Source organism: Diadema antillarum, unplaced genomic scaffold (genome assembly GCF_040938485.1).
Source record: "Diadema antillarum isolate AM-2024a unplaced genomic scaffold, OU_Dant_1.0 seq00000582_RagTag, whole genome shotgun sequence".
NCBI lineage: Eukaryota > Metazoa > Echinodermata > Echinoidea > Diadematoida > Diadematidae > Diadema > Diadema antillarum.
Window position 1 is genome coordinate 513,827 of NW_027271516.1, and position 14,445 is coordinate 528,271.

Consider the following 14,445-nt stretch of genomic DNA (forward strand, 5'->3'; position numbering starts at 1 on the left):
TCGTTGGCAATACTTGGATTTTACGGAGCTGCATCCCAGAACAAAACGAGGCACCTTGCCTGCCCATCAAATGTGATGTATTAACCAGAGTGTGGAAGATAGCAAGAACACATAAATTTATAAACATTGTCATGTAAACCAACCCCAACCTAAACACCCCTCCCCCAGCCTCTCGTTTAGATTCATAGAGCTCTGCATGAAAAGGGATACCCTGCCATACCACAACACGGCACGAGCGCAACGCTCACCAGCAGTTATCACCGATTCGCCTACCAAACAAATCAATACCTAAATTAATAACATCCAATGGCCTTTCCCATCTCCCTCCCTCTCTCCCTCTATCTTCCTCTCTCTCTCTGTCTCTTTCTCGTTATTAGCCTCACAACGACTAATCAGTCTGCGGCCTACGTTCGAATGTAAATAAAACATGACCAAGTGCGAGCGCACGCGTCAGCTTATTAGACACATCCACATTTGCGAAGGACGGAGAAACAAGGATAGCATGAAGACAGAATGAAGGGAGAAAGAGAGAAAGAATGGGGGGGGGATACTGATAGAGGAGATGAGCAGATGGGATATAATAAATGCTACGTCTTTAGGTGCTTCGGGAAAGCGTGGAAAGAAGAATTCTTGGAAAGCACTCCTTGAACATTGTTGAGACCAGTATGACGAGAGATATGAATAGATATATATGTAAAAGATAGCTCTAAGTTATCTCTGGTGGGCACTGTGAGTGAAACACTGAAGAGTACACAAGAGCCCTTAATACACGTGTTTCTTAACCCCGTACTTTCTCTGACCCAGGACTATCGTTAGTCCCATACCAATTTTTTCAGCTCTTTGCACTTGGCAATAAATCCCATACTAAGATCTTGTCCCGGGCTAAAGAGAAAACTGACCTATTTACACTCGTATAATTAGTCCAGTACTTTATGGAGTTCGGGCTTTGTCTCCGTCGCTTAGCCCAGGATTATTTCTTCGTTCTGTTTACACTCGCTTGCTTGGCACAGCAATTGCGGGATAAGCACCGCAATTCTGCTTTTTTGCAGGGCCAGATAGTACCGGACTATCGGTGGGGCTAGCCCACTTTGGCAAAAACAAGTGAAAACAGAAAGTGGGCTAAGGAAAGTCCAGTACCAACGGTGGGGCTAAGCCCCCCCCCCCCCCCCCCCCCCAGCCCCACCGTTGGTACGGGACTAAGCAAAATTTTGCAAGTGTAAAAAGCCCCTAAGGAAAACAGCCAAGGAGGGGAAGAATGATGTTAGCTGTTGTGATGATGGTGACGAAGATGGTGATGATACCCGAGGAGGAGTGGAAATTGGAAGGCAAAAGAGGACAATAGAGAATGGCAAAAGAAGGAGAAGAAGAAGGAGATAATGGAGGAGGGGGAGGGAGAGAAGGAGAAACTCAAGGGGATACACAGACAGAAAAACAGACAGACAGAAAAAGTAAATCGTTGACTAAAGATAATTGTGGAAGAAACAGCAGTGACTCATGTCATTCCTGTGAACAACAAAAAACTAAATTTATAGCATGCCATGATTATGCCTCAAATAAACTACATTGTATATTTCACCATTCAATCATTGCCAGATGATTATGTAATCCAACAGGAACATGAAAATTGCAGGTACAGAAATGTGAGTTGTTTTCTGATCTACATTTACAATGGATATTTGTTTTCTGCAGCCTTGGTGCCAGGTAGGATGGGGTAAGAAAGGAAAGGGGATGGGGTGGGGGTGAGGGTAGGGGTAGGGGTAGGGGTACCATTCGGAAGTCATGAGAATACATCAGGCAAATGGCACGACAAGGATAAAACAACGGCTATTTGAGATAAAAAGATGTTAATTAGTGCAGAAGGGAGCGAAGTATTGTGTAACCTTCGCGTCAGCCTTTGTCACACCAAATGGACAGACTGGATAGACACAAAGGAGCCCGTCGCCACGGCAACTGACAACACATGGACGGATTTCAGATTTTAGATATCGCAGAGAGAAAGAGAGAGATGGAGAGAGAGAGAGAGAGACTTTAATTGGCCTCGGAAGACCAGTGCAAGATCTATAGTGCCCCTTGGTGTGTGTGTCTGGCCTTATATACTCTCAGCAAGATTGCTTTCGCTACCCCCCCCCCCCCCCTTTCAGACTCGGCTTTCCCCGTAAGTAACCCTTTGAACTCCTAGTGATAGTTGATTCAAACAAGAAGAGTTTTCTGCTCCTTAGTATCAGTCAATGAATCACCTCTCCTTCAAACATTTTTTTTTTCTTTTTTAACACCTACATAATGTACGTACAGGCAATGAAAACCAGTGGACATGGATCACATACAGTTCAAGCATAAGAGAGAGAAATTTCAGGGTCAGCTGGCTCTGTGTAAAATCTAACCTCAGTAAACTAGGAGTATATCAGTACCTCGAAAACAGCTTTTTACAAATCTATTAAATCCCTGGCAATCCAACCTTGACTTACACATACATCATAAATAAGCCAACTGCAAATTAAAGGAGGAGGTTCTTTCAATAGTTTTATAAAGCTAAGAATAACCTATTAAATTGCTGATAATTGAATATATAATGCAAAATGTAGTAATCATAATTCCAAGGACATATACTTCTGCACAGAAAAAAATAATAATTGCTGTTGTTCTGACTTTAAATATTCAACTGCATGTTCACTTTGTATCATACAAGATGGGATGAATCTAAACCTGGGATCTGAACCTTAATCCCCAATGATTACCCCCACGATGGTACCCACCTCTACTCAGATGATGTCAGCTTACGCCTAACTCTCTTTTTTGACTCTCGCTGGAGGTCTATTAGCAATCATCAGTCTCCAGAAAGATGGTATATGAATAAAAGAGGACTGTCTTTAAAAGCAGAGAATACAATCACAGATGGATTTTTTTTTTCAGTTGCGCTCCATGAGTAATGTAAGATTGCATGTTTGATCGTTATTAGACTAGACCAAGAGAAAAGAGGGAACCACCTCCAGACGAATGATTTTTCAATGCTGCAAAATGCTCTCATGTTGTCGATGTGGAAAAATGGAAGCACTTCTGTCGCTGGCGCCTCTCACGTTAAATTTTTCAATTAAATGCCTCTCCTCATATCCTGTCTGAGGTGTACGTCGTGTTGCAAGGCCAGATCAAGGAAAAAGGATGAGGGGGGGAGAACCCTGAATACTTTTCCATGTAGCCATGGAGATTGCAAAGCGGCGAAACAGGTGTCCTTCAGAAAACATTCATGTTATCTTTTTGCTTTCTATTTTTTATGTGCGTGTGTATCGTGTGTGTGTGTGTGTGTTTCCAGTTTTTCATCCAAATCAATAGCTTTTACAGAACAATTCATCATGCCGAGCCGGCGAAGCCGACTGATATATAAATTTCTTTGTCTTCTCTTTTTCGGTCTTTTTGCTCCCCCTTAATTCCAAAGACACCCGTCACCTGCCCGGCAAAGACGGCAGTAATCACACTTTCTCGTCGGGTGCCACGACACGCCATCAATTTGGCATGCGCCCCTGACGCGGTATACTCAGACCCTGCGAGATTCATCTCCGATAAGCATACTCCCATCATCCAGAACAATGCTTCTTCAACATGTGGAAATTCTTCCAAAAATTACTCACACTTTCGTTTTTCCCGCTAATATTTATTCCTTTCCCATTCAAGAAAATACAAGAACAACACCATAAACTGGTGACTGCTGTATCAAAGCAACATAATTTGGACACAAACAACAAGAGAATTATCTTTCTTGTATACAAACATTTTTTTTTTTACCATAATAGAAACTTGACAATATATGAAACAAATAGCATATCATTTTCTGATTTGATCAATTAGAAAAAGAAAAAAAAAAATCACACACACACATACACATAAAATATACTTGTGCAAATATTTTCCTTTCTCTTTCATGTTGGATAATAAATAAATCTGCCGCACATGCAAGTGGGGTGAGGAAAAAAAATATCAAATTCAAATCATCAAACAAGCTTTTACAATTATTATATCAAAGGACCAAAACCTTTCAACCCAAGCTGGTGTTGTTGAAAGCTTCTAGTCTAAATTCCAGGACCAATTTCAATACATTTTGTTGTTTACAAATCCCCATAATAAAGACCATCCAATAAGTGGAATTTATTTGTTACAAGTTACCCAAGTAACACTTACAGCAAACATACACATTTTTTTTCTATATAGTTTTGTTTTGTTTTGCTTTCACCTTTTTTTCTTTTTTCTTTTTTTTGGGGGGGAGGGGTGGTAAAGCTGGGTTGGTATCTGCACTAATACATGTCATAGAACCCTGACTTATGCAAAAATCCATGCGAACATATCAGAAATCACCCCTTCTTAATAGAAAATGCTTCCATCATAGCCCCGACAGATGAGTTATATCATGACTTGGACGTGAGTGCTCCGGTGAATCGGATTGGATTGGATTGCTCAGACGGGAGATGGTATGATGAGAAAAAAGAAGAAGAAAACAATGAAATATGAGAAGAGACAGACAGAAGGTGACAGTGAGAAAGAGAGAAAGAAAGAGAGATCAGATGAACGAGGAAATATGGGGCACAAGGAAGCAGAAGCAAATCTTTGAGGCGATACTTTTTTGAGTTTCTGTTCGCTGTTTGGGAGATTTTCATTTCTTGTCAAAGTCACCACAAGACCTTTCTGCTATAAAGCAAGTATTTTGTAGGCCTACATTGTTTTCTCTATGAAGAAGAGGAACATTGACTTTTATTTGCCTTTGTAATGAAAAAATCTTCTAGTGACGTCCTGATGCAATAAAAGAGAACTTGAGAAATGATGAGAAACAATATCCGGTATGTGAGGATAAGGATTACACATTAAGAGGTTTTCACAGCCTCTTCTGTACAGCACAATTCCTTCCTAACACCACACACACAAACATACTCGGGAGGTAGCACAATGCAGTGTTATCAAATTACGACGGAATCTCTCATGTAATTCACCTGTCAGCATTTCTTCCTCACATCGTATTTCCAGTTATTACGGCGACGATGTATCTATCAAGCTGCGTTTGAAAACCTTTTTAGGAACTCTCCTCCAACCCCCCTCTTCCCCCTCCCCCCCCCCCCCACCCCCCCACCTCCCCCTCCACCCACTCCTATGCTATGACGCCAGCTTTGCTGATGTCTCACACAGCACAGCGTTTGCGCTCTGGTCCTTTTGTTCCATTATCCCCCCGAGATTGATTGGGAATGCGCAAACATTCCAACAGATATGAAAAATGAAAATGGGTCCCCGTATTTCCATTGCGGAAAAGGGGGACAAAATAACACGCGCATGCATTTTGAAGACTCCAAAAGTGCAAATCCTTGGCCAGTGCTAGTGCCTTTTCTAACGATGAGTGGGAACTACTGCAGTCTAGTGGTTAAGGCTTTAGGCGTTTGCATACAAAGGTCCAAAGTTCAAATCCTAGCCTGGTGCTCACATCCTGAAATGATGAAGTGTCCCTCTTCATCCCAATGTTCAAATGCCAAGTGGCAATCCTGGGGTAGAATTGCTAGCAGGCCCACAGGACGAACAGCGCTAACACTGAAGAGGCTAGCAAAGAAGACTAAATTTCTATCATTACACACTACATTTCACCTCACAATTTAGAGAAATTTATGAAGCCTACAAAATTTGAAAATTGTATTGTACATTGCATTCATTGTTGTTTTCACTATCATCAAATTTATACTAAAATGAAAAAGTGGTCACATACCTACAGTTGTAACACTGATATTTCAATGTATACATTGCATGTGAGTGTGTGTGTGTGTAATGAAATGTAATCCTACAAGCCGTGGATGTTTCAGTGGCAAATCAGATGAATTGCCATCAATTTATCTTTATCTCATGAATGCAGACCTGGCAAGTTTGATCAAATTCCACTGAAAATTCATGATATGAACAAGAATGTAATTAAAAACATAACTGATAAGTATTAATAATCAAAGGATTGATATCAACTAATCTGCAAAATATTTGTGACCAGTAAAATCAGACTACGTAACAGGCGAAAAGCCTGTGTGATGACACCAAGACCCTTTCATCAGAACCATTAAGTGTTGACATACTGTAGAACCAGTAAGGCAGGGGAATATGATTATTATAATCTATCAATCAATGTTGTGACATTTTCTCTCTCTCCCCTGTCTGTCTGTCTGTCTGTCTCTGTCTCTCTCTCTCTCTCTCTCTCTCTCTCTCTCTCTCTCTCTCTTTCTCTATCTCTCTCTTGTTTGACGATGACGGAAGCAACACGATTCATCATAATGGGGTAGTTTGCATCATTCGTTGAACGATGTTCCCCGAGACTGCAAATAAAATCACGCTATTCACACAGTGACATCAAGGACATATCTTTATCCCTCGATCATCCTTTTATTCTCCTCCATTTCCCTGTCCTCTGTACTCCATCGCTCCCCTCCCCCCCCCCAAATTATCTCACCGTTAACAACCAAGTCACACCATCGTTCATCGTAAGGTCAGCGGTTTGATACATTTCCAAGGAAAACACATGACATTCAAGTTCTGTTGCACATTTTTGCTTTTAGTTGCTGTTGGGTTTGTAGAAAATTACAGAATTACGATTACTGCTTTGGTAACAAGATGTCTACACTGCGACACATTTACCTTCACATCAAAACCAAACATTATTCTCTTGTTCTATACAACTCCAGTCTTCAGGTGTGAGTTTCTTCAATTTGTCTCCCTCTACAAATTATTTTGTAAAGATCACAATTGCTGATCTGTAAATTAAGAAACATGTCGGAAAAAAAGGAACCAGTGGGACTTGAACCTGTCATCTACTGCTTTGCGGGTAGCGACACTACCACCAGGCTATCCCTGGTTGCCGGCAGTGACACGATGAACATGGAACAAATACCCAAGCTCCGAAATTCGGACATTGTTATGTTAAGTGGTCCAAGGCGGACAAGGCATATTACATGAAAGAAAGATATTATTCAGAGGGGTGAAGGTTCCATTGAGTTGAGAAATTGAAGAAATTGAAGGTTTTTAAATTCAAGAGTGAAATTGAGGAAACTCACACCTGAACCTTCACCCCTCTGAATAATATATTTCTTTCGACTCCACTCTTGTCAGGAACACACAGAATTTTTATATTCAAATAAATGTGACACCAATAGGACATCTATCTATCAGCCGATGATAGTGCTAACAGGGAAAATTTTTGTCATTTACCAAATGGAAAGGCAAGGTGAGCATTTGAAGCAGCGCCAAATTCCAATCGCCCACCACCCACCACTTGATTTGTTAATAATAAGTCAGTAGTTTGCACAATGAGTAGGGCCTTCACAGTCAGGTGTAATGAACATGGCAAAAGGACCTGTATGATGATGACACATACACACCGTACTATATTCTAAATGTCATTTGATGATTTTTTTTTCTAATTTTTTTTTTTAGTTTTGGGGATATTTCCAAGTTTTTCTTCCAGCATTGTTCTAGTCTTAATGGGCTGGTATCATTTTGGTTGAGATGGGGCTTCAGGTTTCCAACATTTATTGTGAGATAATGAGAAACCACATATGAAATATGAACAAGCACACAATTCTTTAGAGGAATTCAAAGTTTATTTGAAGAAATTGAGAAATGGCTAAGATATTCAAGACAAATAAAAGGTGGGACCCACCTGTTATTAGGACCACTTTATTATATTTGGATACCTCGGCTATTTCAAAACCGATCTCCATTAAATAATCTTGGAATTCTTCTTAATATATTAAGCTCTTTAATCTTTCATAAGTGGTTTCCAATTATCTCGCAAAAAGGAAAAAATCTGACTCTCCCTAGCAACCAAAACTACTGTAAAAGTGGAAATTTTTGCGGTGTTGAAATTTTCCTGCATTTCGCGCAACCTGAAATTAGCGCAAAAATAAAAGCACGCAAATATTTTTGCTTGCCACATATTCCAGTAGTTGATGTCTTGATTCCGCTGACTTAAAAACACGCAAAACTCTTCTCACCCCGCCGAGCACAAAATTTAGTCGCACAACAATATCCACTTTTACAGTATACCATCCCTTTAAACTGTCATGGCAACTCATATCTCATTTCTATTTTACCTCCACAGTCCCTCTTGACCCATGAGAGTTTGATCATATAGCCAGTAATGCTGCAGTAATTGCTATAGCAGGGAATTCCAGATTCAATGAGCAAAGATAAAATTGATAAAGTTGCTCTCAGTGGATAACACTACAAGATGATGATGATGATGATGATGATGACGATTAGTTTATTCTCAAGCATGAAGCTGGGCAGAGAGGTAAAAGTCAACGTCCTACTTTCTCACAGTAAAGAAAAAAAAGTCTGTAAAATATTCAAGAGAGCTGAGACAAATGTATTTAAAGATATAAGCAAGCTAGCCTTATCTCAAGTCTGTCAAGACAGTCAATTTTGTTTGACAATAAAGCTTTCACAACATGCAATCAATACCTCATAATACCTAAGTTTTCAAACTACATTGAAATACAGTTTGCACAACAATGTCCAGTAGCGTAAAAAAAAAAAAAAAAAAAAAAAAAAAAAATCTGTGTGTGATATTTACAAAATGGCCACATTTCAGTAACTTGACAACTTTATACAAAACATTTTCTACATTTTTTCACCTAGTCAGTCTAACAATTCATAGAACTGAGCCGCCACAGATGTTAAAACAGTGTCTTGAACAAAAACATTATTGTCAATCAGCCTTGAAACCATTTTTTTCACTAGAGGTCCCTCCATCCCTATGGATGGAAAAGTGCTGGGAGACCTCAAGGCCCTCTACAAAAAGACAACCATTAAGGAGACCTTGTGGGTACAAAGGACTTGTGTACCTCTACCACTCATTCGCACACAGCGCTCAGAAAGCAAAGTCGGGAGGAAGCATTTTTTTCCTTTTTTTTCAAAAACAACTGGCAACATAATTATGCTAGAACGAATTTGCCTTGGCATGCCATAAAACAATGTTAATACCGAGGTTCCCTGCTTCCCATTTCTCCGTTATGAATGCACACGTACTGCTCTACCCTACCCCCACCCTACCCCCCCCCTACTCTACCCCTCGCTGTTCTTGCACTAGTTATAAACAGGGTGAAACGACAATGGATTATACAGCATTCTCTCTATAGTCCTTGCCTAGGAGGAAATCCATAACAACCTCGTTGCTATGGTTACACTCATGACATCATTCTTCTCGCTATTCCTGGCGGAAGGTAGCCAACCAGGCACAATGCATTATAGGAACATGCAGTTAACACATTTTGTTCCCCAATTTTTTTTTCTTTGCCCTTATGAAAAAACAAAAACAAAACAGCAACTCACACATGGACGTAAGAGTAAGAGACAATGGACCTGTGCATTTTGTCTTAATTTTCCAGAATGGAGGCTCATGGCCAAGGTTATTTCCTAACTGCTCTCCTTTAATGGGCATTATACATCAGTTTTTTTGGGGGAAAAAAAAAGATTGAAACAAAAATGCACCACTGCTTTACAAGGCTGACACATTCAATGTGAAAGGGCTGTCACCATGGCGACAAAAAATGTCTGTGGATACAGACAAGGTGATGCATGCCCAGACCCACCCCTCGCTGGAAAGGGGCTGGTAAAAGGTCATATGGTCCGTAGCGTTCATAAGTGCATTTAAGTGTTTCTGCAGACAAAAGGAAAAAAAAATGACTCATGTCCACCAGGAAATAAAAGGTGAAGAAAGGTTTGCTGCTCTTCTATTTTTCTTTTAATCTTTCTCTTTATATGTGCATATACAAGAAGAATGAACAGATTAACAGATCACGTATGGACGGTGTATTACATACATTCATAATACATCGCTGTGTGAGAGCAAACATATCTATATGTATCATGTACAATAGCACATCAATCTATTTATAGGCAGATAGGCAGATAAATAAGATGTGTACATCGTCATGAAATTGAAAGGGCATGCGAGAGAGATGGTTACTACCTTTAAATGCCACATCCTCTTCATCCGGTTTACAAATTCAATAATTTTGCAGGGCGACCTTCGGGTGCAGCGACTTTGTTTTACCGGCCTCACCGGTCACTGCAATATATACCCGGTGCTGGCTCGGGCTAGTTACACGCACTGCAATTGATTTTCTCCTTTCTCTTATTTTTTTTTTTCTGTTCCTTATCGATCTCTCTCCTATTCTATCTCTATCAAAATTATATCCCCTATCCTTCCCTCGTTCCCCTTCCCCTCCCCCTCATCATGTTATTCCTCTCTGTTCCAGTATAAGATTCCCACATCCTCTCTACCTCCTATTACACGTTATACGACGATCTCGGGATTCCTACCGTCATTTCGTGACACTAACTTTCATTCCAACACGATGCCACTCGCCCCGTTCCGTTTCCACCACCCCCCTCCCCCACCCCTCCCCCCTCCCCCATTCTCCAAAAGGTCTTTGATTCCATAATGGCTTGGAAATACCCTTGTATGGTCTTTTCATAATCCATTATGTCATTACGGGCAGAGGCCTCCATTATCTAAGCCCCACAACAAGCATATTTTTTTTCCCCCTCACCCTCTCCCTCTGTCCAAACTACACGCATCATCTTTCTTTCTCTCTCCCTCTCTCTTCTCCTGTCTCTCTACACTATATAAAATTCTCAAATTCTCTTTGACTCTCTCTCTCTCTCTCTCTCTCTCTCTGCATCATTTGTTTTCTTTTTTTTTTCTTTTTTTCCTCTGTCGACAACACACATACAACTCTATATTTTTCTCACTTTATCCCTCCTGATCACAAACTTTATATCTATTGAATTTCTTCGTTTCGGTACAAATACCCCTCTTTACCCTAACCATCTCATCTCTCCCGGTCTCATGCATGTGCTGCATCTCTTAAACAAACAAACAAAACTCAAATATCTTGATATATCCACCATCATATATATTTTCTTCCTAGGGGGAAAAGAGGTGCAATCAAATCATTTCACAGCTAAATAACTAAAATCTCAATCCTTAACTGAAAGACAAAAATTAACACAGTAGCCCATCCGAGTATATCCAATAATTATTATGAGCATGTGGTCTGCAAACCTGTTTCCTTTACAGTGCAGAGGTGAAATCTATAATTTTCATTACACAAATATGAAATAGATAAATTCATTAGTAAATAAATAGATGAATGAATAAACAAATATACAAATAAATAAATAAATGAATTAGTAAATAAATAGATGAATGAATGAATAAATAAATAAATGAATATGTAAATAAATAAATGAATGAATAAATAAATAAATAAATAAATAAATGTAAATAAAAAATAAATAAATAAATACTAACAAATAAGTCAACAAACAAACAAGTATGTATGCAGGGCTTGAATCATGATTTCACTTATTCCATAATACAAAATACAAAGGTTTAAAGATCTGAATATGATACCACTGTACCCCACCATTACATACTCATTTCGACCTCACATTATACCCAATAGAATGTTCATATCTTTGCAAGATAGCACAGGACAAGCTTGACAAGTTTTTATGCTGGAATAATTCTGCACAATCCACATTTTTCATGCACGTAAAACAAGAGGTCATTTTTCGTCATCAAACAGTTGCAGTCACACATGTGCAAAACATTTGGTGTCGCGACATTTCGAGTACGTGTGTCCCCACCACAAACAGGGCATTTGATAATTTCACATCCGCTCAAGATAGCTAGATGATTTCGCCAGTTGATCCAGGCATAATGACTTGTGTAGAGCATTGCAAATACAGGGAGATTTTGTTCTTTGCTGGGTCACCTCTTGAAGCTAAACATATATCCAAAAAGCAATCATCTGGACTTTGAAATTCTGTACTTTGATTTGATTTTAGATTGACTTGAAAAAGGGAAACAAAGTAGTTTGGCAACACGTTCCCTCAAGGCAGGAAGTGACCAGAATGAGGTATGTCCAAAAGTTTGACCCCGAGGGGCACTATCTGGAAATACCACTGATGGTGTGAGCAAAAAGAAAGCCGATGGTACAGAAAGAGTTCAACGGAAAATTAGAAACACAATCTTTAGCCGAAACATCTGTTATTTTGTCAAGTTCTCTCTGTTTTTTTTAAATCCCTTCCTTGGTAGAAATGCTTGCATGCACATCAGAAGAATGAATCAGGCAAGAGTTTCTCACCACAACGCAAAATGTGACTCGAATGTGACCATTCCCCCCCCCCCCCCCCCCCCGATGCGCGTAATCCGGAGATGAGAAACTCGATTATTCATTCCTGCAGAGTGAATGAGCCCGACAAACACGGAAGGTCCGACAATATTCGTAGCATCCACAACTCCGGTATCGATAACATGTTTGAATAAACAAACCAGAAAAGCAGGGAAAAAAAAAAACATCGGAGAAAGTTTAAACACGGCCAAGAAGTACAGCACAAAAGACGGAGGAAAGAGGATAGAGAGGAGACAGATCTGGAGGACTGGGCTTACGAGAAGAGTCGCTTCCCTCCCCCGACGATTCGGAATCCAATTAATCGGCCACGAGAGCCATGAAATGGCATAGCCATGTCGCAGTTTGTCCGACTCAAATGCGCTCTGGATACAATCAGATAGACCCTCTAATCCCAGTAACACCATTGTTTGCAGAAGGACAAGAAATATATGTGTGAATATATCTTTCTCTATATCTCCTTATATCTCCCCTCTCTCACTCTCTCTCTTCCATCTCTCCCTCTCTTCTATCTCTCTCCCTCTCTCTCTCTCTCTTCTATATACAATGTATCTCTCTCCCCTTCCATCGAACTGCCTGAGCTCTCTTATCTCTCTTTTTCAAACTCTTTTTTCTCCATATATATGTACTTTTTTTCTAACTCTTTTTTCCTCAATGCCACTATGCACATGTATACACAACATTGTGCACATATAAACATATAGAGATACTTTCTCTTTCTCTCTCTCTCTGTCTCTCTCCCTCTCTCTGGGCACACTGTCATCTCTCTTTCCTTTTGCCAATTCCCTCTGCCTTCCTTCCTCTTCATCTTTCCCACAGATTGTTCGACTGCCTTGCATTTTTTCCTACTACCTTATATATATTTTTTGCACCTATCAAAATAGTCACTCATGTCCTTTTATCATGCACGTTTGTGAAGGAGTAAGTGTTGATTCCCTGCTCTGAGCAAACTGAAAAAAAAAAGAATAAAAATCTTCATTTGGAAATGATGCTCCCTTGAGTGGGGTGAAAATCAGATTGCTCTTGCCAAAAAGAAAAAGAAAAAAAAAAAAAGAATTCACCAAATATTTGGACTTACTCCTGCAGTGTTTGCTGAGCTACTAAACAGTGGGCAAGTCACACACACGCACACATACCCAAACACACGCAAATACACAAATATGGATACACTCCATAATACACAAACACATTCGTACACACTACTTGACATACATTTTAAAGTAGAATCTTGCTGGCAACCATTTTTTCTTTAGCAGTCTCCCTCATCTTGCAAATGACAGGATAGGTTTTTCTTCTTCCGTGTCTTCTTTTTCTTCTTCAACGCTTCTTCTTTCATCATCTGTTTCTTTCTCAACCAAAGGATTGTAGCATTTTTTCCCCTCCAATCTAACACAAACATACTTGTAGACACACAAACACACACACACACACACACACACACACATACACACAGATGAGCGTATTAAATCCCTCATAAGATTCATCACAAACAACGCAGAGCGAGAGAACAAACATACCATCTCAGGTGGTTTCCAGAAATTGATGGCTTAAGCTTACTTTTAAAAAAGGTAACAGAAGTACCAAAAGTCCAGTTGATCATGGCCCCTTTTGCTCCTAGCTACTGTATAGGATCTTATATTTGCGAGGGTTTAATTTTCACAAATTTTGCGAATCACAGATGGATCACAAAAGAAAACAACGTACAATAATGTCGCCAGGCGCTAGGGTTATAAGGGCATTTACGTTAGCGTTGATGTCAAATCGCAAAAACAACATGTCGCGAAAAATGTCTAAGACCTCCACATCCACAAAAATATCTGGAGGCGAAAACAGCTTAAACAGTATTCTACCAACCAAGGCAAACGAGATGGAGAAAAGTTTGTTGAACTCACCTCATTGTGCGACCTCTCCAGCTCTTCCTCCAGGCTTGCCACCCGGTCCAGCGCGACCTTTAACCTCTCGCGCACCTTTTCATCCAGGGCCTTGTGGTGCTCGAAGAGCGACTTGAGCGCCTTCAGCACCTCCACTTCGGAGGAAACGCCCGCCGGCGACGATGCCTGCCGCTTGACAACGGTCATCCTGAGGGATCGCTCGTGGCGCGACACCAGACATTCAAGATGCTCCAATAGCAGCTAGCAGAGGATAGGATGGATGGAGCAGAGATGTTAAGACATGCATTGATAAATAAACAAAATGGACACAATAGTTAGGATAAAATTGTTTCTAGAATAAACCATCT

General features: G+C 40.1%; 1 protein-coding gene across 1 annotated transcript in view; it reads right to left on the reverse strand.

Moving 5' to 3' along the window:
• Window positions 1-14,445, reverse strand: part of LOC139735506 (liprin-alpha-1-like) — a 148,248-nt gene that overhangs the window by 95,084 nt on the left and 38,719 nt on the right. The window contains exon 3 of the mRNA XM_071646263.1: window positions 14,099-14,338. Coding sequence (XP_071502364.1) covers window positions 14,099-14,338 — 240 coding nt within the window. The remainder of the gene's footprint in view (window positions 1-14,098; window positions 14,339-14,445) is intronic.